Raw genomic sequence first — 27778 nt, 5'->3', positions numbered from 1 at the left:
TACATACGGTAGGCCAGTGTTAGTAGAATCCGATCATAAGCCACTAGAGATTATCTGTCGTAAGAATCTCTTGAGTGCGCCCAAACGGCTCCAGCGCATGCTACTGAGATTACAGAAATTCGACATTACGGTTGTCTATAAAACTGGATCAACTATGTACATGGCGGACACACTAAGTCGTGCTTATATCAACAGTCCCGCAGAGCGGTCTGTTACGGAACAGGAAGTCGAGCATGTAAATGTAATTCTACCTATTACCGAAACCCGCTACAAGCTACCGAGAGGGACAATGTTTTAAGAGAACTTAAGTCCGAGATTCTCAAGGGATGGCCAGATCTTCGTGAGGAAGTACCCGAATCCTTATACACTTACTTCACGTTTCGCGATGAACTAACTGTTCAAAATGGATTGATCTACAAGGGCGATCGTGTTGTAGTTCCAGAATCAGAGAGAATAGATCTTATCGAAACCTCGCATTCTCATATTGGCATCCAGGGATGTCTTCGTCGGGTACGCGAATGTCTGTATTGGCCTGGAATGTCGAAGGATATCGAACAATTCGTGAGCGAATGTAGTGTTTGTAATGCTCATTCAACCAGTCAACAGAAGGAGCCATTGATAAGTCATGAGGTTACAGCGAGACCTTGGCAAAAGATTGGGATCGACATATTCACATTGAACCAACGGGATTTCCTAATCACTGTTGACTATTTTTCGAACTATTTCGAAGTTGACCGTTTGCGCGACAAAACGGCGAAGGAGGTCATTGGAAAGCTTAAACCGCATCTCGCGAGACACGGGATACTGGATATGACAATGACTGATAACGGCCAACCGTTTGGCTCCCAGGAGTTCAGCTGTTTTGCGGAAACATATGGGTTCGAACACTTAACGAGTTCTCCTCTATACCCACAATCCAATGGAAAGGTAGAGAAGGCAGTCCATACTGCAAAAAAGGATCATGACAAAGACCTTAGCGAATGAAGGTGACCCATACTTAGCTTTGTTAAACTGGAGGAATACACCTTCAGAAGGTATGAACAGTTCCCATGTTCAACGTTTGTTCAGTAGGAGGACTAAGACACAACTACCTACTGCGTCTCAGTTGTTGGAACCATACAGTACATAGAACTGTATATACTGGTGTTGAGTAAAGAATAAATTCATGGCTCACAGTCAACACGAGTGTGTCGTCTCTCCGGGCTGGTCCTTACAAGACTGAACCCTCACAACGTGTTGAGAACACGTAACAGATATCTACGCGCTAAAGATTACCCGCTAAATTTAAAATAGGGCTAACCTTGGATTCGGATGTCGATATGTAACTCGTGTTACTGTTGGTCTTTGTCTCCAAAACCTTATACAGAATTCCTCAACGAACCTTTCGTTGTTCTGATACCGCTTCGAAGTATCTCAAGGGAAAAGCCATCTGATCAAATTCATTTCGCTCTTGTAAACATTTTCTATCAATAATGAATACTCGATCTTTAAAGATGAGAATAAAAAAGAATCGAATATTGATAACAGAAACAGGGTTTAGACACCATTTGGACTAAACTGACGCCAAATATATTTAAACCTAGGGATAGGACAATATTCGGCAGATTTATAAATATGTAAACACGGAAGTCACTTAAGTATATTTATATACGTGTATAAAACAGGACTACAGATGTTGTAGATAGAAAAGCACATCCGGAAACTAGTCCCGAATTTAAGTGGTTACTAGTATCCTTCATACCGGGTTATCTGATACACAGCCGTTAAGTCTCTTTCTGTGTCAGTTTTTTAGAGTAAAAAGAAGTTTAACACAGAATAATTTTGTTATCAAAATATCAAATTTGACGATCCAGACTCGTTAAATTAGTCACCACTAACCTGATTGTCTCAATAACCAATCTCGTTAAATTAGTCACCACTAACCTGATTGTACCAATATCCAATCTCGTTAAATTAGTCACCACTAACCTGATTGTCTCAATATCCAACCTCGTTAAATTAATCACCACTAACCTGATTGTCCCAATATACAGTCTCGTTAAATTAGTCACCACTAACCTGATTGTCTCAATATCCAATCTCGTTAAATTAGTCACCACTAACCTGATTGTCCCAATATCCAATCTCGTTAAATTAGTCACCACTAACCTGATTGCTCCAATATCCAATCTCGTTAAATTACTCACCACTAACCTGATTGTACCAATATCCAATCTCGTTAAATTACTCACCACTAACCTGATTGTCCCAATATCCAATCTCGTTAAATTACTCACCACTAACCTGATTGTCCCAATATCCAATCTCGTTAAATTACTCACCACTAACCTGATTGTCCCAATATCCAATCTCGTTAAATTAGTCACAACTAACCTGATTGTCCCAATATCCAATCTCGTTAAATTACTCACCACTAACCTGATTGTCCCAATATCCAATCTCGTTAAATTACTCACCACTAACCTGATTGTCCCAATATCCAATCTCGTTAAATTACTCACCACTAACCTGATTGTACCAATATCCAATCTCGTTAAATTAGTCACAACTAACCTGATTGTCCCAATATCCAATCTCGTTAAATTACTCACCACTAACCTGATTGTCCCAATATCCAATCTCGTTAAATTACTCACCACTAACCTGATTGTACCAATATCCAATCTCGTTAAATTAGTCACAACTAACCTGATTGTCCCAATATCCAATCTCGTTAAATTACTCACCACTAACCTGATTGTACCAATATCCAATCTCGTTAAATTACTCACCACTAACCTGATTGTCCCAATATCCAATCTCGTTGAATTACTCACCACTAATCTGATTGTACCAATATCCAATCTCGTTAAATTAGTCACCACTAACCTGATTGTCCCACATTCCATTCTCGTTGATTTAGCCATAACTTACTGAACGTTTTTGGTTGGAATTTACCACTAATTCTCGGGAAAATCATCGATCGAATAGCTTAATGGTTAATGGTTAATGAAAAGGAACGTTTCACGATTAAAGTATTAGGTGGATTTATTTGTGCACCCGACACGCCCATGTATTGACTCCGTGACTCCAAAGACAGTGACCAAATCATTTCGAGAGGAAATATATTTTATTTGATGTAAAGTATACACAATTCTGATTCTACAATATTCTTCATGGCTGTAATATAGTGAGTGGATACTTCAATGTAATTTTAAAATGTTATTTTATCTATTTTGCTGATTTACCAAAATCTTGTCGATATTTACATGTATCGAAGTGACACACACCGACTATCAGGACTCGTCAGTGTTCTCCGGTTTCACAAAGATTGTACAAATGACACGCCGATTGTCAGCATTTGTCAGCGTGCGCACCTCTCGGCCAGTTTCGCAAACCGATTCAATTGCCAGCCAGTCATCAGCTTGCCGATGTCACACACAGATTGTCAGCATTCGTCGGCGTGTCCACCTCTCGGTCGGTAGTTAATATAGTCAGAATTGTGTGTGGAACTTCCGCGTCTGCGCGATAATGAATGATCATCGACGGGCACATAGTCATCGTCGTCTACTTTCAAATGATTACAGTTGTAATAGTCCTCGTTTACAGGGGCAGTCTTAGTTGTCATCGGCAGATAATCTTCATTTTCCGATGAATCCTCACTTTTGCAATCGTCATAAATATCGTCAACACAACCCGTACAGAAAGAACTATCAACATAGCAGCGATCGGAAGTATCACATTCAACCGGACGTAACTCATTATCTCCGTATGCGGAAGTTTTAACACAAATTGGTTTCGTTGAAATATCTTTTCGTTGGAAAGATGAAAAACACGAATAATTATCCAGTTTCACTGATTCCACATATTCATCGTTTTCCGAGGGATTTTCCATGGGCAGGTAATCATCATCATTTTGGCCTTCCATTGGTAAATAGTCTTCATCACTCCTCACATAATGGTCTTCTGCTTCCACAGTTAATCCTGAAATTGCAGAATGAATATTAGTACTGTTCCCTTGACTTGACCCTTCTAAAGAAGTGACGATCTGTTTAATAGTCTTGTGTGTCTGCTTTACGTTTGCTTGAACTTCAGCTGACGATTGTTTGTCACACAAACCATTCATGTGGAGGAAATCACGGACATTCGGCGTCAGTTTTATCATCAGTACGTCATTGTCGTCTGCCGCCTCGTTCTGGGTTTCAACGTTACCAGTATATTGTCGATGATCCGGTAAAGGATGAGACCAGTTTTTGTCACATATGTTTGAATTATTGGTAGCCGCTTGCACAATCTGCCACGTGCTAAAAGCGTCCCGGATATGACGTCGATAGGTGGAATAAGACATGCCTGTTCCATGAGGGAAAGACGACGTGGGTTGGTTACTGGTATAAGCGGAAAAAATATTGATTAGATAAAAGTATAGGCATTCAAAGTATCGGTTAACCTGGCAAAATGTCACTTATTTGCAGTTCAAGTTTCACATTATTGTTATGTAAACGTAGAACTTGCAAATGCATTATCATTCTCGTTAGTATTACAAACACATAATCTGTTGATCTCGTGGTATTTTAATCTGATGGGACGAATGCTGTTTAGTTCATTCGTGTTGCAAAAATACGATAGCTTTCGAGATAAACGATAAGAAATTGAATTGTTGCTTGTCGATATCTATTCGTTCGATTCAAATCTCTTTTTTACAAGACAAATCAATTTACTTCGTTAAATACGTCACTTGAATTCACAGCAGGTGATAGTAGCAATGAACATGAAAGGTAAATACATAGACACTTACCATGGTGATGTAGGAGAAGAGCACGTGCTGATGATGTCACATTGGACACCTTGTTCGTATTTAATCAGGTATACGTAATCAGCTTCATCATCAGTTGTCTGTACAGCAGCATCCTCTGTCACCACTGGAATGTCTGTTAAAACAGCATGAGCCGACGTGTAATAAATTCGTAAAGAAAGAAATATTTTACACACTTTTTTTGGAGAATAGGTGATGTCTTGGTCCACATGTTTTTATTGAGAAGGAGTGAAAATGGTATACTTCCGAATTATGAGGCATAATTCCAGTACAAACAAAACAAAAAATGAATATTTTTTAGCATTAATTACATGAAGATACATGTACAACCGTTGAAGAATATCATTAATATTAAAACTGACGTCATTTTAGTGTAATTATAACAAAAAAACTAAAGCCGTTTTGGACAATTTAAAGAACCAACACTCACCAAACTTTGATATTCTACAATAGATGCCGCTCTCACCATCATTCGTTATCTGAGAAGCTACGGGGTCTGTATTTTCCCAGGATCTGATATTCTCGTTCCTATAGTCATATACCTGTGGGAAGGGCTCTCGGCGGAATGAAACGTCAGTCTCTATGTCAGTATTGCCCCTGTTCAAGAGTAAAGTATGAATGCAATGAAAAGGAAAAAACCAACAATCGGAAGTGGAGTAGCAACAAAACAAAAGGGAAAACAACATCAGGAAGTGGGGAGACACAAAAACAATATAAAAAACCCGAAAGTAGAAATAAAGGAAAGAAAATAGGAAATGTAGAAAGAAAGAAATACTCATCGTATCAAAAAAGGAGTGGGGACACAACAGGAACTGAGGAGACACCAAAACAAAAGGGAAGACAGCAAATGGAACTGGGGAGACACCAAAACAAATAAAAGGACGGACAAGAAAGAAAATAAACCCGTGACGAAAAAAAACAGACGACACAAGAGGAACTGAGGAAACATCAAAACAAAAGGGAAGACAACATGAGGAACTGAGGAAACATTAAAACATGAGGAAAAGCCACATGAGGAATACATCGACAGAAATCAACGAAATTTCTAAACAAATGAATGACGTCATGTTTATCCCAAGACAAGTGTTGATTCAATTCTTTATTCACTCTATTTTCGGGCATTTGGGTTTAAACTAATAAGAGATTTTCTGAAACAAGTCTGTTTTTTTTTTTACTTTCTTTCTTTTAATATTTCTGCATTGTTATACATAGACATTACAATATTCTTAAACCATCATACATCAAATAGTTCAAAACTCAAAGAAAGATACAGTAAAATAGAAACAAATCTCTGAAGTTTTTATTTTTAGAACCTTGGCAAGCAAAGATGTTAAACTTCGAAACGAGTTTCACAAAATCTCATATGAAATGAAAACATACCTATGATACTTTTTATCTCACAACCCAGAAAAGTAACAGGATCTAAAGTGTAAATGTGGATGACAAATTCAAACGGTGGAAGCCATTTTGTTGCGCCATTTTCAATCAATGACGTAACGTTGGTGCCGCAGTCAATGAAAAGTGGTATAGGGTATATTACACCAGTGATATATACGCATAAACATTATATGGGTAGATGTTCTAGATAATGGGCAGATTGTGTGATAAAATCATCTCAAATGCATGTGCGAGGACAACAAACCGTACACTTTAGTCCGACAGCTTTTGATCACAAACATGATGAGGAGACCTGCGATCAATCCCATTACACCTGATCCGACGGAACCTAGAACATATCAGGAAAATAATCTGAGTACATTTTTGTATGTAAATATATTTTTGATATATCAAACTTTAGTTTTGAGCCGCTTACGGTAAGAGTGTAAGGTGACAAAAATAAATCTGACCGTTACGAAGGGACACTAAATCCGCGTGTACTGTAAAATAGTATATTTTCGTAGGGCACGATTTTCCTTGTTTGAAAAAATCCCATTGCGTGGACATTTGATTTCATGGATAAATATAGTTCTAGATATTTACTTATACTAATTTTTACGTGGACATTTGAATTCGTGGATTAAGAACACTCACGAAATAAGCGGAAATAAATTCACACTAAAATTAATCATATTACAGTAACCTGGCTTAGATACTTACACACGGCTACTATAACAGCATTTGATGACATCTTGTTACCACGTGCTGTAAACCTGTAAAGGATAAGGCAGATTATCATTATCAGACGCTTTAATCCAGTTACAATTAACCCGCAAATAAACTCGAGTTTGACAGTAATCACTTATCCATGTACAGCATAACAAGTTTTAAATACATTTCGGATCGAAAGGTAACATTACATGTAATCAGAATGTAGCAGGAAAATCAGGTCTCCGGAGAAATTGTGATTCGGATTACCGAGTTTCCGGACAGTGACGTCTAGATCGTTGTCTCTTGGACAGCGATGACTGGATTGTTGAACTTTCAGACAGTGGTAACTGGATTATCACGTCTCCAGATACCTCTAACTGGATTATCGAACTTTCGGACAGTGGTATCCGGATTACTGACCGTCCGTGATATGAAAAATCGACATATGGCGCATGAAGAAGAATTCCAAACTGATCTACTGTAGTGAATGTGATTGTCAGAGTGTACACAACGTTGTTTACATAGATCTATACCAGTGTGAACCCAGTGCTGACAAACCGACTATATCCGGGATGTGGTTTGTGTTTTCCCCAATTTCTATGAAAATGACAAATTTAACAAAACGATTTTTTTATTTCGTTGGACTGATGTATACTAACATTTCATTACCACCGTTTCCTTTAAAAAGGAAGTTTAAACATAGTAACACTAACGGCATGTGATTATTACTTAGGGATGATAAGGCTAACGGTGACGAGTATGATATTAATTTTCCCATTTTTTCCCCAATTTTTTTTTCATCTAGGAAATATATCCTATATTACTGTTAATTTCCACCTCGGCTTTGTTTGAATTATTCCATATAAACTCAAATATTGTAGACTCGGTCCATTCCATACTGACGGATATTAATGATGTTCCTACACGTGTACAGTGTATCATTATGCATGATTTAGCCAGTCCACTTCAGATCTTATCGTCCAGTTTGTTATTGTTCTATTGAAATATATTTGTAGAAATGTCCTTATTCATCTACTTTCTTAAGACAATGAGACAAAGGATTAATATCTCATCGTTTCACAATGTGACACAAGTGCCAAATATATGTGAGCGTTTATGTAGAAATTAATGAAACGATATTTCCAATGAACGGATATTGACTTTAATGAGCAGGTACTCCCAAAGGAAGACCCAATCTGCATCGAGATAAGCAGATATTCGAAATCAAATTTGATAGCAACACGTTGTCAGTGTACGACACAATGTACAGCGGATATACGATCGAGATAAACTACAATTTACAGAGATCGAATTCCTGATATACTTCCATCCGAAATTTACATCCGAATATTTCTTCGATTTAAGCAGATATTCGAGACCCATGACCCTACGTACAATATCACTGGATAAATAATTGGCTTCAGAATAACAGAGTGTTCGAGATTCATAGCAATAAATATTCAGAGACCAAATCAGTTTTGAGAAAAGGCTTTATTTGAAACTAAATTGGGATTGATAAGAACACGCAGGCAATGTGCCAGAATGAAATTAGCCGTTGTGATATTTTGGGTTCTCTACGGCTCACTGTCAAACGATCAAATAACTGATTTCGAGATAAGCGGGCATTCGAAATATTATCAGTTCGTGATAACGAAGTTCGATTTTACTGTCTTGATCCCGTCGGAAGTCAGTGTTACCGGTTTATGTGTATGTAGCCTTATTCAGGTCACCCACTACCCATGCGCCACTTCCCTCTGCCTCTTACACTTCACTGAACCGGACCGGATGTGAGAGTGTGATGCACAGTCAACATGTAGACCCGGATGTCAAGCAATCTGATATCTTTATATGTACACAAAATCACTCAAGAGTTTCCTGAGAACAGAAATGATCAGAGATGAGGCAAGAAAGTAGACCGTAAACCCTTGTTAGAAACTGTGATATAACTAACTCTGGTTTGAAATAACACTTTTTTAAGTGACTTGCTACACTATCAAGGCGATCTGCTTGTTTTCGATATCTTACAGATTCCGGTAGATATTAAAACATAAAAGACACAAGGACACTGAAGTCATTATTTACCTATCAACATCCAATTCAGGATAAAGCAGATATTTTACTGATAAAAAACATTTAATGATCAATACATAATTAAAAAATTAATAATCATAATAATAAGAAAATGTGCCTTCAAAGCGATTTGATGCTTCAAGTGCGCGCGCGCGCGCGCACACACACACACACACACACACACAAACACACACACAAACACACACACACATATAGACATAGATATATACAACAACTATTACTCTTCAAATGCTATCTCGAGAAAAACGATATAAAAACAAAAGAAATGTATAACAAAACCAAGATAAACAATGTCGAGATAAACAATATCGAGATAATAATACCAATGTAAATAATTTCGACTTTGATAAAAGATCCAATTTTGAATTCACATTATATTAGGACTCGAACCCGTGTCTACCAGTACAAAGAACCTAGACCTCCACTCTCGCGTTTCGGCCAACCGGTGTAACGTTCAGAATGGATTCGCGTGGACAGTGGAGCCGAGATTCCTTTTCAACGTAGAAAAAAGAACCCCACTAACACCGGCTTGCCCATAATATATACTATTCCCACGGACGTTGAGTTAGAGACGCTGGGGAGGGCCGAGAACAATTGCCGTGACACAGAGAAGGAGAATGTAAAATGTCTCTTGTCAGGTTTGACACTTAAACAACTGTTTATCTTGTGTAAGTGGACTTTTAAGTGTTGGTATTCAAAACAGCTATACATATCTTATTGGACAAGCACAAAGCCTCTGATCACAGGGACTCGGCGCGATAATTATTGCTAAAAGAAACGGTTTATCAAACACGCCAATCATTTGTTATAAAATATGAAAATAAGTTTTACATTGTGTAAGATTTCTAATCGACGAAGGCCTAGAGTGTGTTTACTGATGTTTTATGTCCTATTAACAGCTAGAGTCATGAAGGCTGTATCAGGTTTGGTTGGCAGAGGAAAGCTGGTCTGATAATAACATCCCGTTACCTTTTCAACATATTTTCTGCAGATTTCGCTCCTGTGGATCATAATTATTAGAATTTGTCGCTGGAGTTTCCAACAATTGCGGCCAAGGATTCCAGACGGGTGTACTCCTTATGGCTTCCGCTAAGACTTTTTATTTAGTTTGCCATTCATTACGAAACAATAAACTAACTTTCTAACGAAGTGATGGTAAACTTTCCAACTGGATCGAAATCTTCGTTCCCGATGAATACAGTAAGTTTTAGATGTCCGGTGTGAAGCTCCCAAGGATCAGTCCTCGGACTCCTGTGAAAACTTCAGAAACTACGTTGGGAAAGACACAGGGTGTGATATCAGTTCAGCTTTGCTCCGCCACCCAAACCTAACACTTCCTTAATGACTCCGGGTAACAAAACCAACAAACAAACAATATACATATGACTGAAAGAATTTCTGTATAAACTTGCTCAGAAATCTGTGCTCGTGATACCAATCAAGTACAGGACTGATGTGAGCTTAATTTAAACAAATACAATTAAAAACAGTTTTCAAATGAATTAATTTTGAAAGTGCTTGTTTCATATTCATTTTCACATTCATATATACAATGAAGAAACAGGTACAATTGTATCTCTAAAATGTTTCTCCTAACTTTGTATCTACCATGTTGTGGGATGACCGGTGAGTCGGTATATAATAACCTTTTATTTATAGAACAGTGACGTCACTTTTCCTTTCCAAATAGAAAACTTCCTCTAATTTTCCTTGGCAATGTTTTCATGGTCCCCAGTGAGAATGCATGACGTCACATTGACCACTTTTCCTCTAAACCATTAACATTATCCACTTGAATATCTAATACTTTTCCAGCATTTTTATTTTCTTGGAATGATAAATGTTGTACCTAGTTTTGTTCAGTTTTATACAGATTTTCTCTGGTCAGCACCCACGAACAAGGTCATATTAACTGTAACGAATAATTGATTGTGACGTCATCTTCTGTTTTTGATAGGACGTCGTTTCCATTGAAGGTGTGCACTGTTATGGTCAAGACCCTGTGCAAAATGCGCAGATTTAGAATTTACAATTTTAGCAATCCTCGTGTAAGTTGCGTTCGTAATATGCAGGACTTTTATAAGACAACTCTAGCTTCCTTAATTATGTCATCAATTCATTAATTTAGGATAAGTGTAAACGGCATTCCGGGAACAGACAAACACTGTCTAAACCGGTTTACCGGTTTTGATCCAAATGCGGCAATGAATGTAAGTTCTTTGGCTTTGCATATGGGGTAATGGAAGAATTGAAATGATCACAACAACTGGACTAGTACTTGAATTATCATTATGAATAAAAATAAATAAATAAATGAGTAAATAAGTAAATAAATCTAGTCTCGACAATCTATGTTCGTACTTTACCTTTAACGTTGTAATATTTGCTTATCCCACGAATTTCGCATCAGTCTTGAAAGCATGGAACCCAAATTAATAAAAAAAATTTAAAAATCACGAAAAATTCACTATTCCTTTGTCCATATCCAATGCTGACCAACTTCCTTAGGTCATAAATTTGCAAATCTGAACACATATATATAAAGTCACGGAGAAAACCACCCCAACAGTGCATACTTTGCAACTGAGCGAATGTAATGACAAGTGCTTATAAATGGGAGGAAGACCCTGTGTTAACTGGCCCTAGGAGTCACGCTCCTCTGTCATCTGTATATACAGTTGTTTATAAGATAACTACAGGGAAGTGTTAGAGGCGCTTGACGTCAATAAGGTGCATGCTGAAGGATTTAAAACCGACGGTTATGTATATATATCCTATAATGATCACAGTACTATGGAAGTCACACAGTCAAACAGTAGAGTCGAGATATGTTGTTCTCCCACCTCTGCCCATGTAGGATAGACATGTCCCATGTGGAACACCCATGGAGGATAAATCTTTCTCCCACCTCTGCCCATGTAGGATAGACATGTCCCATGTGGAACACCCATGGAGGATTAATAGAATCTTCCCCTACCCTGAGGGTGTGATAGAGAAATCTACAACCCGAGGGGTGATTTTTGTTGTTGTCTAACCCGAGGCTCTGCAATTTTTCGCGCGCATAAACAATTGACGTCATTATAAACTGGGAAATCCCCTTTTTGTCCATGACATCGCGGCAAGCCTACCCTACCTTAATAAATGATAGGGGAATTAAATGTTGTTCAATACAAGTATTTCCATGTATCTATCGCTAATTAAAATATTTAATTTCCAAAAAATAAATATTTCTAATGGTTATTCATATTGCGTTTGTAGTTTGTCATTTTGCTCTCGCGGAAGAATGTAGAATTTTGGAAACGTGAATGGTGATATTCATGCGCCATTCAGACACTTGTACCGTGGGATTTTTTTTTACGTCGTGGCGGAAATAATGGAGTGGGAGAAAAATAATCAACCCCTACCCTCAGAGGATGTGACAGAGAAATCTCCAACCCTCGGGGTGATTTTTTTGTAGTCTAACCCTCGTCAGAGCCTCGGGTTAGACAACAACAAAAATCAGCCCTCGGGTTGGAGATTTCCCTATCACACCCTCAGGGTAGGGGAAGATTCTATCAATATTGACTCCCGAGTGTGAAAACTCTAAAAAGGGACTTATAGTCTCTGTGGTATCTTCTCTTAAATATACTGGCTATAGCGGTCATATACTTGCTAAAGTGACCTTATTCATATCATGATTATAGGGGCCTATGATGCACCGTTTAAAGAGGCCTAAGATACGCCGGTTATAGCGTCATCAGTCAGATACACTGGTTATAGGCGTCCTCAGACAGATATACCGGTTATAGCGTCCCCAGTCAGATACACTGGTTATAGCGTCCTCAGTCAGGTACACCGGTTATAGCATCCTTAGTCAGATACATTGGTTATAGCGTCCTCAGTCAGATACACCGGTTATAGCGTCCTCAGTCTGATACACCGGTTATAGCGTCCTCAGTCAGATACACCGGTTATAGCGTCCTCAGTCAGATACACCATTTATAGCGTTATCAGTCTGGTACACCGGTTATAGCGTCCTCAGTCTGATACACCGGTTATAGCGTCCTCAGTCAGATACACTAGTTATAGCGTCCTCAGTCAGATACACCGGTTATAGCGTCCTCAGTCAGATACACCATTTATAGCGTCCTTAGTCAGATACACTGGTTATAGCGTCCTCAGTCAGATACACCGGTTATAGCGTCCTCAGTCTGATACACCGGTTATAGCGTCCTCAGTCAGATACACCGGTTATAGCGTCCTCAGTCAGATACACCGGTTATAGCGTTATCAGTCTGGTACACCGGTTATAGCGTCCTCAGTCTGATACACCGGTTATAGCATCCTCAGTCAGATACACTAGTTATAGCGTCCTCAGTCAGATACACCGGTTATAGCGTCCTCAGTCAGATACACCATTTATAGCGTCCTTAGTCAGATACACTGGTTATAGCGTCCTCAGTCAGATACACCGGTTATAGCGTCCTCAGTCTGATACACCGGTTATAGCGTCCTCAGTCTGATACACCGGTTATAGCGTCCTCAGTCAGATACACCATTTATAGCGTTATCAGTCTGGTACACCGGTTATAGCGTCCTCAGTCTGATACACCGGTTATAGCGTCCTCAGTCAGATACACTAGTTATAGCGTCCTCAGTCAGATACACCGGTTATAGCGTCCTCAGTCAGATACACCATTTATAGCGTTATCAGTCTGGTACACTGGTTATAGCGTCCTCTGTCTGATACACCGATTATAGCGTCCTCAGTCAGATACACTGGTTATAGCGTCCTCAGTCAGATACACTAGTTATAGCGTTATCAGTCTGGTACACCAGTTATAGCGTCCTCAGTCTGATACACCGGTTATAGCGTCCTCAGTCAGATACACTGGTTATAGCGTCCACAGTCAGATACACTAGTTATAGCGTCCTCAGTCAGATACACCGGTTATAGCGTCCTCAGTCAGATACACCATTTATAGCGTTATCAGTCTGGTACACTGGTTATAGCGTCCTCAGTCTGATACACCGGTTATAGCGTCCTCAGTCAGATACACTGGTTATAGCGTCCTCAGTCAGATACACTAGTTATAGCGTCATCAGTCAGATACACCGGTTATAGCCTCCTCAGTCAGATACACCATTTATAGCGTTATCAGTCTGGTACACTGGTTATAGCGTCCTCAGTCTGATACACCGGTTATAGCGTCCTCAGTCAGATACACTGGTTATAGCGTTCTCAGTCAGATACACAAGTTATAGCGTCCTCAGTCAGATACACTAGTTATAGCGTCCTCAGTCAGATACACTAGTTATATCGTCCTCAGTCTGATACACTGGTTATAGCGTCCTCAGTCAGATACACCGGTTATAGCGTCCTCAATCAGATACACCATTTATAGCGTTATCAGTCTGGTACACCAAAATAGCGTCCTCAGTCTGATACACCGGTTATAGGGTCCTCAGTCACATACACTGGTTATAGCGTCCTCAGTCAGATACACTAGTTATAGCGTCCTCAGTCAGATACACTAGTTGTAGCGTCCTCAGTCAGATACACTAGTTATAGCGTCCTCAGTCTGATACACTGGTTATAGCGTCCTCAGTCAGATACACCGGTTATAGCGTCCCCAGTCTAATACATTGGTTATAAAGTCCTCAGTCTGATACACTGGTTATAGCGTCCTCAGTCAGATACACCGGTTATAGCGTCCCCAGTCTAATACACCGGTTATAGCGTCCTCAGTCTGATACAACGGTTATAGCGTCCTCAGTCTGATACACCAGTTATAGCATCCTCAGTCAGATACACTGGTTATAGCGTCCTCAGTCAGATACACTGGTTATAGCGTCCTCAGTCTAATACACCGGTTATAGCGTCCTCAGTCTGATACACTGGTTATAGCGTCCTCAGACAGATATACCGGTTATAGCGTCCTCAGTCTAATACAACGGTTATAGCGTCCTCAGTCTGATACACTGGTTATAGCGTCCTCAGACAGATATACCGGTTATAGCGTCCTCAGTCTAATACAACGGTTATAGCGTCCTCAGTCAGATACACCGGTTATAGCATCCTCAGTCAGATACATCGGTTAGAGGGTCCTCGGTCTGATGCACCGGTATTAGCGTCCTCAGTCTAATACACTGGTCATAGCGTCGTCAGTCTGATACACCTGTTATAACGTCCTCAGTCATATTTACCGGTTATAGAGGCCTTAAACACTAATTATGGCGGCCTAAGTCAGATACATATCGTGACATGCAATTAGCACATGACAAGTTGACGCACACACCACTCTATATACTCTAAGTACATTCAACGGTAAGGGTAAATACAGGTATCGATCACTCGTTATTGATCCTTATTTGGCACGCGGTATTTGTCATTCTGTTCAGTGACGCCACATCTTATAGAATTCGATACGCAAAAGTTATTCAGAACTGATCAATACTCTTGTCATGAATATTAAACGTCAAAGCAAGGTGATTGGCTGAAGCCGACAACTGGTGCTCTGTAGGAAGCGAGAGAGACCAGTTCCATCACAAGAATCCAATATGGCACCCAGCACATGTTTGTGAACCGGATAGGCACGTGAGTTGTTCATAGACGGTGACGTGACGAGCAAAGCTCTACTCGTCTTTCGGGAAGTCCATCATTCCTTCACCGACTCCAGCGTGCATCCTACAATGGATAATTACTCGTTTTCATTTCATACGCCATCATGGACAGAAAATGCCCGTGCTTTTCTGTCACAGTTCTCCGATGTATTCAGTGCCTTTTCTAAGTACATATCGCCCTCCTATTACCACGATCGATGTGAGAGGTGAGTCGTTAGGTGTTCGAATCTAATGGTTGGCTTGAGTTCAACCTGATAGTGTGAGTCGGTTATATCTGTGTGTCCTTACATATACCATTTTGCTTCAGAAAACATATGGATACATATTGAAGCACTCTCATCTTGTTTCTATTGTTTATTTCAGACTCATAATACTCACCCATCCGGGGACATTTAAATGTTTTGACTAAGTTACTCCGTTTTAATTAAGTACTGAAAAAACGTCACTCAAGCGTGTCTGACAAATACAATGATCCGAAAGTACAGTTGTACTCGTTTATATTCTGACGTACGATACAAGGGTTCATACGAGTTAGATGTTTGATCAGGGATCATTGGTCCCGTGTAATCCAGTATCCATTCCTTTTTCGGTGATTCGACTTTGTGAAGGCTAATATGAATTAACAAAAATGTACAGCTCATTGTTTTTGTGTTGGGCCTACTAACCAGTGCGACCAGGCAGATTCCTGTGTATTTTTTATATTCCCAATGGTTTTACAATTTTGTAAATGTGTGGCAAGAGCTCGCATCGGGTAATGAAGTTATTTGTAATTGTGTGGAATTGATCGAATACACAAATCGTCATAGGTTTAAATAAAAATTAGCGGCCCCATTGATAACAAGCGTCTTACAGACGTTGTTGTCGTCGTCTGCAAATCATTGTCAGTTAAATTCTTGCCAGGAAGTCAACATAAGGACAACTTTCTGCGGGCACTAAGCACTGCCAACATGGCACCAGAAATTGAATCGTAAGATTTTTATTTTGTTGTTTATTTACTCTAATTTTGATTGTTACAGAACCATTTCATTTTAGATATTTGTTTGAAGAGAAGCCAAAACAAGATAAGCCACAGATCGATATCGATATGGTCAACATGTACTCTATCAAAATTGACTTGCTTCGTGTCATGTAGTCAAAATGGAAGACAATTCGGATGCTTGTTTTTACGTTTTTCTTTTCTATGAAGCTTCCTGTATTTGATAAACATACACACGTATATTCAAAATAACTGTAACACATTTATTGTTCAAAGATATTAGGAAAATGGTTATATGTTTTACGTTATTTTTAATGGAAATAATGGTTAATCAAAAGAGATTTATTTTCGTGGCCGAGTTGTCGCATCTTCATAGTAAAACGCCGGCACGGTTTTTATTTTTGTAAAAATATGATTTTCACTCAGGAAATGGTTTCATTTATTGTGACTATTGAATGAAATTTTACTTTGAATATACATTTGAAAAAAAAATGAAAGAAAAATGCACCTTAACAGGTCACTTTTGTTTTGTTTTTTGTTTTCTGAAGTAGCAAGTTAGATATAAATCGAAAAGACTGTTTAAACCTCTATTGTAAGAACCCATCAAAATCAACATAGTATGGTTAAAAGTTTAAATTTCAGCATAGGTAAAATTGGTAGTTTTTAGTGTATATTGACTATATTTAAATGGAAAAGGTAACTGATCAAAAATCGATATTGACTTATGATTGCTCATATTGGTTAACAAAAAATGCTACAGGGGTCTAGATCTGCCAGATTTGGGGCCCAATATTCCAATGCAAAATAGTATCTTTTTTATCCCAATTCTAAGGAAAACACCATTATTTTTCCCAATTCTAAGGGCCCTGGGCCCCTGTCCCAAAATGGGGTGTGAGAGCCCTGTGCTAAAGAAAAAAATTGTAATTCACACATTCCTTCTGAAAAAGTACAATCAGAGACTTCAGGTATCCACTGAAAAATTTTGATTAATGTAGTACACACTGTACTTATTCTTGTGGGTTTTAAAAAAGTAATTCTACATTTGAAGATGTTGTTTGGACCTTTCCTTGGAGATAAGTAGAACAGGATATGTTATAACCTCATTCAATTCCTTAGCTTAACCAGAGACGTATATATACGTGATATATACGTCTCTGGCTTAACGTTAAACAAAATCATGAATCATCTGACTTAGTAATATATGTAGCGACATTAATATAGGACTTCACAAGACTATAGTAGATGTGCATCATCAACAGCCAAAAATATCTCAACAAACTTCAGGAGAGAACTAAAGAAGAAAGTAGAATATGCTGTTTAGAAACCAAGTGGCTACATGTTTGTTTTATCATGTCATGACATTTTATTTTCGAGTTTAAAAAGAAAACTATTAAAATCAAAGGGACAGAATTCAGTTAATTTAGTTTTAAAAGGTAATTAGTTAAGTCATGTACTGGTATTTGTTATTCAACTAATTTCTTAATTGCAAAATTTTGTACTGAAAATTTGTGTTTGCAGTTGTTATTAATGCTTACTTTCATAATTTTCTAGGTCTGTTCAGATGCGCCTGTACTCCCTGTCAAAGCGTCAGTTTGTGTCAGTTTTTGTCATATTTTTCTTCTGCTTTGGAATCACTGTGATGGTGGGCGTGGCAGGTAGGTTGACACATTTCGATTTTAAAATAGTGGCAGGTAGATTTACATAATTCAATAATAAAGATAGCCATATTTATATATAATTCTTGTTCAAATTAAAATTATAAACCAAAGTTATTACATTGTAATGTTAAAAGCACTAACTCTGACAATGAGAATGATATGTTCCATATCTTTTATAGATTTCAAGTTATGATTGAATTTTTTATTATATGTTATAAGGGCCTTGAATAAAAAAACAACACAATAATAAAAAAACACCAATATGATGTTTGTATGTCCTGGAGATGATTTTAACATTACTTTTACATTTGATCACGAATCATGCACAGTTACCCAGACAAAGATTTGACAAAACATAGCATAATGTTTGCTTGGTCTAATTGTGATGTCATTTGTTGTTGTTTTTGTCAGGTCCCCCTATTATAGAGACGGTGTCACACAATGGATCACTAACTGTTGGAAGTCACTCCCAGGTGGCTGCTGGACATTTCAAGCTCAAATCTCCACCAATGTCGACATTTCACCAGCAGATGTGGTTGATTGCTCACATGACAACCAATAACAGGGGAGGTAAGTTATAGTCACTGATGTTTTAATGTGTAAATAAAATAATATACACAGATTTTGCTTCATGCACTTTTTTTCAGCAAATTGTAAACTCAAAAAAAGGTTAAAGATGTTGTTTTAAATCCAGATTCCATGAATAAACTAGTTACAGGCCAAGTGTTAACCTATGAAGTACTTTATTATGTTTTTCTGTATATAAACATTTGTCTTGTATTTGTAGGTAAACAGATTCTGTTTCTTCTTTGTTTATATCAAACACTCCACTTTTTTTGTCTCTGTTTTATCATGCATCACTAGAGGATTGACATTGAAGGAATAGAAATATACAAACTAGCAGTAATATGAATTGTTATATCAAACTCATTGTCATTTCCTTTCTGCATGAATGACTTATTAGGGAAGAAAAGAAATCAGAGAATTCTTTATATTTACTTACAAAATGATTGCATGTTCCAGGTTCACGATTCCAGGAGCCATTTGTAGTGGGTGTAGGGATCCGAGGGTTTAAAGGAGATATAGACCATGGAATATTGAAGACGAAAAACCCGGAACTTAGCCCAATAGCACATAACAGGACAAGACTTCTGAGCTGCTCACATGTATGTACTGTACTGTGATTCTGTTGTTTACCTGGTATTACTGATTTGGAGTTTATTGTTGTTCTTAAAACATACATATGTTGATATAGAATTTATTACCGTGTTAGGAATCTCAAGTATAACGTTGATTTTATGTAGGTAAAAATAATAGATGTATTAAATGTAAAATGATGGATATGAAAATGATATGATTGATATTATATTTTCATAGTTGATGTCACTAAAACAGTGTTATTTTACCTGAAATCACACTCCAGAATGATAACTTGCAGTGTGAAAATTGAAAAGCTAGGTATCAACTTCATACCACACAACAATACAGCTGCTTTGTTGGTCAGTTTTGTAATTATTTCTATCGGATTTGAGAGTCATCATCATCTATTGAGGTCTGCCATTCTGTTTCTATGGTTTCTTCAGCTTGGTCAGTTGGTAGAGCATTGGCCTTTGTAACTTCAGGTGAAGATCTGAAGTGTGGGGTTTGACACTTCCTATATACTGGTTACAGTTTGTGTTTCTTTGGAAGCTGAGTAACAGACCAGTCTGTGCTGACGTGGTTGTGTTCTTGAGAAATAATTTTACCCCTATTTCTCTGGATGGCATGCCATGGACTGCCCTTATGTTGTTCATTAAGATATTCACCAGCTACTTCAAGGAGGTCATGGCTGATCATAGGACTATACACCTAGCAAAAAACTAAAGCAAAAAAAAATCTCAAGATTCATGATTTCACAATTTCAAAAAATTTGAAAGCACAAACATACAAACAAACACTGTATTTTGTAGGTGTGTGATGACCTGATCCTGCTTCATCTCGGCTACTTGGACTATACAAACTATATCATCAACATTGACTTCTACGGCCTCGAGGCGACTAAGTCGAACATCAAGGATATTGTTTTCTATGTAAGTATAGTATCCACTCCATAATATACATTATATTGTGGTCATAATATTGTATGGTTTACATCTCTCACCAATACTGCAGACTATATGTTTACTACCGTAAAATTTTAATTTCTGTAAAAAATTTTTTTTAATTCCATTTGATTAGTTATGAAGATTAGATGGTAGAAAATTTAAATAAATGTTTTCAATCTGACATGAGGGGAAAAAAAGGAAACAAAATAAGTCAGAAATTAATTTGAATTTAGGCTCTCTGTCAAATGTTATTTCATAAATTTTTTCTAAGAGCTAAGCTTTGTTAACAGTAAACTATTCAATGCTAGTTAAAAGCCTCAGCTCTTTGCATAATGTTTAAAGCACCATGGCCATTAATTATGATTATGGATTCAAAATAATACAGTAACTTTTTCATTTTCAGTTTAAGAGTTATAACACATCCTTCACCCAGCTTGAGATTTGGATCCGATTTGTGTTCGTTGTGATGACATTCCTTGGCACTGTAAGTATCTTTGTGTTGTTGATCATTTAAAACACATACAGAGCTTCTATACTTTTTCTGAGATTCGAATTGAGGACAATGCGATAAACTGATATTATCATTATAACAGTTTTAAATGAATAAGTTCCTTCAACAGAAAATTGCTTAAAACTGATGGTCTCTTGTCAGATTTTTTTTCTTTTAAAGAAGAGGTAAAAGAAAAATTGAGAGAAAATGAAAGCCAACTACAAAAAATTTAAACTTTCAAGTGATGAAAATAATTGCTCAAAATTTAAGCTGAAAAGAAAACCTTAAGAAAAAATGAAACATAATAATTTTTTTGTGGTGTTATTGATGAAAATGAAATATGATGGAAAGCATGAGGATTTATATATTTTTCATATATATGGCTTCGAAAATCTAATTATGATTACAAAAATAAAAAAATAAAAAGTTAATTGACATGACAAAAACTTCAATGTCATATAGTCACACTAATACTGATGTGTGAATGTTTCTACTGAAGAAAGTGAAATGTTGATATCATAGTACTTCACACTCAGTCATTTGACGTGAAGACGTAACATGAATCGACAGAAGAAAATGTTTGACAAGAACTTGAGAACAGCTGTTAGCATCATTAATGTGAAGGATGTTTACAAACAGCTTGATTGACCGTCATCTTCATCATATGAGCCATGTTTTGTAAACAGTGATAAATTTTGGATAAATTTCTAGCATTGATAGCTTAAAAGCCGCATTAACCCTGCTTCTTTACTTTCAGTTGTATCTATTATAATTAGTTTGTGTTCACATAAAGTGATGAAAGTTGACCAGAACATCAGAATTATCATCTGATGATATTTGAAAAAAAAACTCTGTTTTTAGCTTATGAAATAAAAAAATCATATAATTGATCATTACTGACATTTTGAGGAGACTTGAATTTTTTTTATATATTTCTTTAAAGATAGTATAGAATAGTTGTGCAGTCGGCCAAGTTGGTCAAAAATCCAAAATGACAGATTTAAAATTGAGTGCACGTACTTGTATGTTAAAGAAAAAAACGAACAAAAAAAATGAATTTTTTTTCATCATTTTCAATCATTGGTTCAAAAAGATTGTCCATTTTATTGAATATAATCATGGGAATGTTGTATTTTCCAAAGGAATAATTTTGATTTTGAATTCATGGCCTTTATAAGTTGTTGTAACTCTGCTTACTAAGCTGACAAGTCTGTGATCTATTGATTCAGTGTACTGGATTGTTACCTGTATTTAATAGAGTCACAGGTGTGCAGTATGTAGATAGATAGGTAACAGCTGTCTTCAGGACAGGGTTGAGAGAAGAACACAGATGGTAGCATAAAGACATTTATAGCATGGACTATGATCTATTGATCCCTGAATTAAAGAGATCATTCCATATCATATTTCATATCCAGTTTCATAATATTATGTCTTTGATAACTTCTGGAACTTTGTTTTGCCTTCTCTTCCTTCTAATCAATTGATATTTGATTAATTAAGTAATCAATTAAAATGAATTAATCACTAAATTCTTGTGTTCATTGGAATTTTTTTTTTAATTATATTGTCAAAGGCTTCTAAGTACAAAAGTGTTTTTTTTCAATGGCTGCTACTGTTGGTGAGCTTAACAGTAATTGAGTGGGTTGGTTTCATTTCACTCAACCCCTTGGTTGATTTCGCTCAACAGAAACAACTTTGACACCAGATTGTAACATGAAAAAATATATATAAAGCATTAATTATTAATGACACTATTCTGTTGTGGTATTTCCTGTCTTTGTCAATCCAACTCTTAGAACCTAGACTGAATGCTCACTCAAGTGTATCCATCATCTCTGCATACATGAAATAAGACTTTCATTTTGAAATCTAGGCCAAATTTATGTGACCCCAATATCTTGTCAACCTTTGGACCTTAGTGCAACCAGTTATTGTTAGGAACAACTTTCCTTTACTGGAAGTCATTATGCAAATTCCATAGATAATTGCACTATGTATTACCGAAACTTTTATAAGACCGAAGGGAGATAACTGTTACAGCAGACTAGCATTTTTTATCTGCAGAACTTCTAATAATTACCAAGTATATAAAAAATATGAATTCATTTGTTGTGTAAAAAAGAAAAAATGATATGATCAGGTATTGAGTTAATCATGAGATTCTTATTTCCAGTGTCTGTTTGCACATTCTCTGAGGAGGTTTTCTATGAGGGACTGGTCAATTGAGCAAAAATGGATCTCGGTTTTGTTACCTCTGCTTCTCTTATATAATGGTAAGAACTGTGATTGTGACAAGAGATTTCCAAGGGAAGCAAAACAATGATGAGGGTGTACTTATAACAAAATAACCAACACATTTTCAAACAATTACATATAAAAATATTAAGGAACTAATGATGAAATATTTTTTATTTTTCAGATTGAGAATTGCAATTTTGTTTGAAAATATTTCATTTATCTCAGAAAAGAAATGTTATACCAATTTGAATCATGGATGGAATTTTCGATTTTTTACACATGATCAATAACAAAAAAAATCTAATACATTTAATCTTTTTGCTAAACCTCATGTTAATTATGCTTTGCTGTGTATGTGTATATAATCTACAAATTGTATTATTTCCAGATCCATTGTTCCCGATGACTTTCCTGGTAAATAGTTGGGTACCTGGTATCATGGATGGCGTTTTTCAAGCTTCTTTCCTGTGTGGACTGCTCATGTTTTGGCTGTGTATCTACCATGGTGTTAGACAGGTAGGGAATTGAAATATATTGGCAAAGAAAATTTCTAACCATTTGCAATGACTTTGATGAATTGGAAATACACACATACAGAATTTGCTCCCATCTATTATACAACATCTTTCTGTCATATGTTAGTTTCACCTGACTTGTAGACAATAGTTATTCATCATAATGATGTCAGATTGCCACTTTTACATATAGGTATGTATGTATGTTTTCACAGGTGTAGCATTCACGTCGGAAAATGAAAATAAATTTCAGACATGTCAGATTTGGAATATCACATTGCATAGTGCAAATTATTTTGTATTACTAAGTAATGAAAAATACATTTTGAAAATTGTTTTGTATCAAGATCTATGAGTTGAAATGGGGATGAGACTTTTCTATTTGTTCACAGTAGGGACATATGTCATCACAAAGATAACAAGCTAGGTACTAGATCTGTCTGCTAAGACAGATTTGGTTGTATACCTAAGATATGTTTATCTTCTCTATGTATCTTGTACGTAATCTATTGCACATAATTGCTCTGACCTAGATTTGTATCAATTTGTTTAAGACTGATCGAAGATTTGCCAAGTTTTACCTGCCAAAATTTATCATTGTTGGATTAATATGGATCACTGCTGTCACACTAGCTTCATGGCAGGGCTATAATGAGCTGCAGGATCCCACCTATTACTACCGCCTGGACACGACCAACTTCATGGTAAGTCCTATAGAAATAACTTTGTTCATGTCTTCAGAAATACACTGTGCATATAATAGTTACAATATTGCTATTGTCACATATTATTTACTTAAATTTGTAGCATTGATAAATTTTATTATATTGGCTATAAACTTTTGTTGATATACATAGATTTTGGATATTTTCAAGCATGTAGCTGATACAGAGCATCACCTTACAGTTCCTCTTTAGAGCCTGACTTTTGTTATTTCAGGGTTTCAAGATTTTCTTTTTCATTGTTGGTGGGCTGTACCTGTTGTATTTGTTATACCTCCTGGTTCGAGCGTACGCTGAACTGCGATCCATGCCTTACTTTGGTGAGATTTTAAAGAATTTCCTCAATTTTACATGCAGATATGACTCTCCACTCTGGTCTAGTGCAGAGGTAGCATCTTGTCAATTTCTGGTTAATGTCATTATTCTTATTAACAGCCTTGTAGTCTAGAAAAATTGAATATGTTTAATTCCCATTGTGTAGGGAGAAAGTTATGGTTTATGTTAATATATTCCAAGGTTCCCACATAAGATATAAAGAGACTGCACATTAAATTTCAGGGTTTTATTTGTTATTTTTCTGGGGTCTGTGTGAGGCCAAAAATATGCCCCATCCCCAATTGTATTTTCATTTCCAATTTCATTATCTGGCCAAATTTCCAAAATATGTAGTTTACTCATTAAGTTTTAGTCAAAAGTGATCAGTTTTCTTTCTAAAATGGGATTTTAAAAAAAGGCCACTTCCCAAATGAATGGGAAAAAAGTCCTAAAGTTGTAATTTCTTTTTTCTCAGATATTCGTCTGAAGTTTATGACGCTGCTGATGCTGATTGTGCTGTCCATAAGTGTAACAATAACTGTGATGCGTTTTGGGGCAGCGGCCCTCCAGGACAACTTTGTTGCAGAGCTGTCTACAAACTATGAAAACTCCATAGAATTTGTGTCGTTTTACGGTCTCCTGAACTTCTACATGTACACGATGGCATTTGTATACTCACCTTCCAAAAATGCACAGTTTGGTATGTATGCTATTACTTACATCTATTGCTGTAGAGAAATTGTGATGAAGTCAGTAAATATGATCAATAAGACAAGAATGTGGGTTCAAAAGAATTTTTCCTTTATATTGAGTTTTGACATTGATATTGGATACTATGTGAAAATTGCTTTGTTACTGTTATGAGCGTTGTTTTATTTGCTCTCTCCATTCACCTCTCTATTTTTGCTGTGTGGTATGCATTATTTTACATATACATCATGATTTTATACTACTTTGTATGTTACTATCACAAATTTTTTTTCTGGAATAATTGAGGAAACGGATTTTGTCAGGATATGGTCTGAAGCATCCTTGGAGAAAGCAGAACCAATTTTGTGTGAAATAAATAAAAAAAAAAAGTTTGTTGTGTTTTTCACCATTGGCAACGGTGATTATTTTTATTCAATTATTTAATATGTGCAATGTGCATTGTATTATTTATTATTGAAAGTGATAAAGCAATATTCATAGTACATTTGGTCAAAGGAACAGAGACGTTTTACTGGTTAATTTGTGTCATTTATATTTACCTTATATCTACAGAGAGTAACTTGAAGGACAACCCAGCCATATCTATGTTGAATGACTCTGATGAAGAGGTGCATTATGGGTAAGTTGTTACAGTTCCTGTAATAAGTCTGGATGACTAGTATACACATAAACTCTGACAACAAATAGGGGAGTGGACTTTTAACAGGGCAGTGATGGCAGGATTGAAGGAGAATTGATCGAGCTTATTATCAGACATTGGCTTATTGTTAGGAAACTTTGATTGTGAAGTTGTTGGCTTTGATGCTTCAGATTCAGGTTTTGATTGTGAAATTTGAATGCTTATATATCTGCCGATAATCCCATGTCTAGTAATAAGCCCATCCATGTTTATTCAGGTTATCAAATTACCTGTAGCTATCTATCATGAATATTTGAATAATAATATTGAATAATCCTGAGAAACTGGCTTTGATATTAAAAGTGAATCATTTGTGAAATTAGTTTAAGAAATAATCAAAATTTACAAAAAACTCCTTGCAATTTAGGATCAAATTAGGATGAACGTAACTTGATTTACTACAGTAACTTCATTTCTTCACACAAAGTCTGTTTTACATTGTTTCCAGTTTCTCATACAATCCTTAAGTCAGTAAGAAAAACATTTATCCTACTATGTATTTATAGATCAGACCAAGAGAAGACAAATTCTTATGAAAATAATAAGATGTAATTTTTTCAAACAAATCCTATTTTACAGTTTCTCATACATTTTGTTAGTCACTAGGAGAATAATATATTCTTTTGTGTTTGTAGATCGGACCAAGAGGAGACAAATCTAAATAATCACCATGTCAGTCGCTACCATGACTCGGAGGAAGAAACATTCCGATAGGACAGCTGTCCAATTTGTAGCAGGAATCTGCTGTCGAACAAGACCAGCGAATCTCATCTGAAGAGTTCTGTATCTCAAGCAGGTTTTGAAGTTACTGTAAATCTTACTGCTTTGGAGGAGATCCCATTTTTGTGGATTTCTGAGTAGAAAATGTACAACGGTATCTGTTACAAAGTATTGTAAAACTTTTTAGTACATGTTCTACAGGTTCTGTGGTGTGTGATGTACACAAGTGGGGTTGATTTCAGAAATAGGCTGTCATGTTATCACATGAAATGTTTTGGGTTTACATATACATTCCAAGTGGGAATTCTGAGGTAAGGTATTTGGTTGTATAGATGTTCTTTTCCATATGAACAATATATGAACAAATTTATTGACATTTTATGTGTCACTTTTTCTACTTTACACTGTATTGATAATCAAACAAATACATCAGAAATGTAACAAAACCATACAAAATTGATTATGGTTATTCCAGCGAGACATCTACTTGAAATCAGGCCTCAAAACATAAATCACTTTTATCCATGGCTGAGTTTTCTGCCTGCAGTGAGATGGCCTTCAAATCAAGCGATGTGAAAACAGTTCATTAGTACTGTTTAGGGTCAGTATTTACCTTTCAAATGATATGGGATTTTAAATTAACCAATTTCATATTAAAGGAGGTGAAAATAGTAAGACAAAGAAGGCATTTTGGCATGAATTTTTTTTATATCCAATTAACTGGTTTTTCAATATGACCGAATTCAAATTAAGTGGGTTCGACTGTACTTCCAAAGGAAACTCAATGGATGTTGCCCCAAAGTCTAGGGTGGTGTAGATGTTTTACTGGAATAGTCATTTTCAATGGTATAGATATGAAAAATATTTTGATTTCAAGATCAATTCTTATTAAAAAATAACTAGATAAAAATCAGATATTGATGTATATATATTTTTTTCTTTTTTTTTTCTTTTTCCTTTTGTTTTGTTTTTTGTGAAGAATATTGAAATTGGTTTAAGAAAAATGAAAGAGAGAAAGAAATGAACTGTTCATTGTTATACAATTATTCCATTATCATACAATTTTTTTGTATTTAACTTTTGACAACAACTT

The 27778-nt window shown here is 36.4% G+C and overlaps 3 protein-coding genes across 3 annotated transcripts; 2 read left to right on the top strand and 1 right to left on the bottom strand.

Annotated features, from left to right (window-relative positions):
* Positions 1 to 537: 537 nt before the first annotated feature.
* Positions 538 to 984, top strand: LOC132563555 (uncharacterized protein K02A2.6-like). The gene has a single exon (XM_060228296.1). It carries the CDS (start codon positions 538 to 540, stop codon positions 982 to 984), a length of 447 nt encoding a protein of 148 aa, XP_060084279.1.
* Positions 985 to 3090: 2106 nt separating this feature from the next.
* On the bottom strand, positions 3091 to 11490 carry LOC132563558 (uncharacterized). Its single transcript, XM_060228298.1, has 6 exons — positions 11338 to 11490; positions 6890 to 6942; positions 6440 to 6518; positions 5223 to 5389; positions 4775 to 4907; positions 3091 to 4364 (listed from the first exon to the last, which is right to left on the bottom strand). The coding sequence occupies exons 2-6, from the start codon at positions 6918 to 6920 to the stop codon at positions 3428 to 3430; spliced, it is 1347 nt and encodes a 448-aa protein (XP_060084281.1). The 5' UTR covers positions 6921 to 6942; positions 11338 to 11490; the 3' UTR covers positions 3091 to 3427.
* A 4153-nt stretch (positions 11491 to 15643) lies between these two features.
* On the top strand, positions 15644 to 26679 carry LOC132563560 (transmembrane protein 181-like). The gene is made up of 13 exons (XM_060228301.1): positions 15644 to 15780; positions 18102 to 18205; positions 18620 to 18778; positions 19232 to 19374; positions 20158 to 20277; positions 20696 to 20776; positions 22959 to 23058; positions 23412 to 23539; positions 24093 to 24242; positions 24478 to 24580; positions 25051 to 25275; positions 25839 to 25905; positions 26601 to 26679. Exons 1-13 carry the CDS (start codon positions 15644 to 15646, stop codon positions 26677 to 26679), a joined length of 1596 nt encoding a protein of 531 aa, XP_060084284.1.
* Positions 26680 to 27778: the final 1099 nt, after the last annotated feature.

The sequence above is a fragment of the Ylistrum balloti genome, unplaced genomic scaffold (genome assembly GCF_031769215.1).
Source record: "Ylistrum balloti isolate Yb309-2 unplaced genomic scaffold, AGI_CSIRO_Ybal_v1 Utg371768, whole genome shotgun sequence".
Lineage (NCBI taxonomy): Eukaryota > Metazoa > Mollusca > Bivalvia > Pectinida > Pectinidae > Ylistrum > Ylistrum balloti.
The sequence above is the reverse complement of the archived record's forward strand: the minus strand, read 5'-3'. Positions and strand labels throughout refer to the sequence as shown.

Coding starts and splice junctions, on each gene's coding strand:
- LOC132563555 (XM_060228296.1), top strand. CDS start 538: ATGTCGAAGGATATCGAACAATTCGTGAGCGAATGTAGTGTTTGTAAT.
- LOC132563558 (XM_060228298.1), bottom strand. CDS start 6,920: ATGTCATCAAATGCTGTTATAGTAGCCGTGT. Junction 6,519..6,889: donor TGCTGTTATAGTAGCCGTGT/GTAAGTATCTAA, acceptor GATATGTTCTAG/GTTCCGTCGGATCAGGTGTA. Junction 4,908..5,222: donor TTGTAGAATATCAAAGTTTG/GTGAGTGTTGGT, acceptor CTGTTTTAACAG/ACATTCCAGTGGTGACAGAG.
- LOC132563560 (XM_060228301.1), top strand. CDS start 15,644: ATGGATAATTACTCGTTTTCATTTCATACGCCATCATGGACAGAAAAT. Junction 18,779..19,231: donor GACAACCAATAACAGGGGAG/GTAAGTTATAGT, acceptor TGCATGTTCCAG/GTTCACGATTCCAGGAGCCA. Junction 24,243..24,477: donor TGGACACGACCAACTTCATG/GTAAGTCCTATA, acceptor TTGTTATTTCAG/GGTTTCAAGATTTTCTTTTT.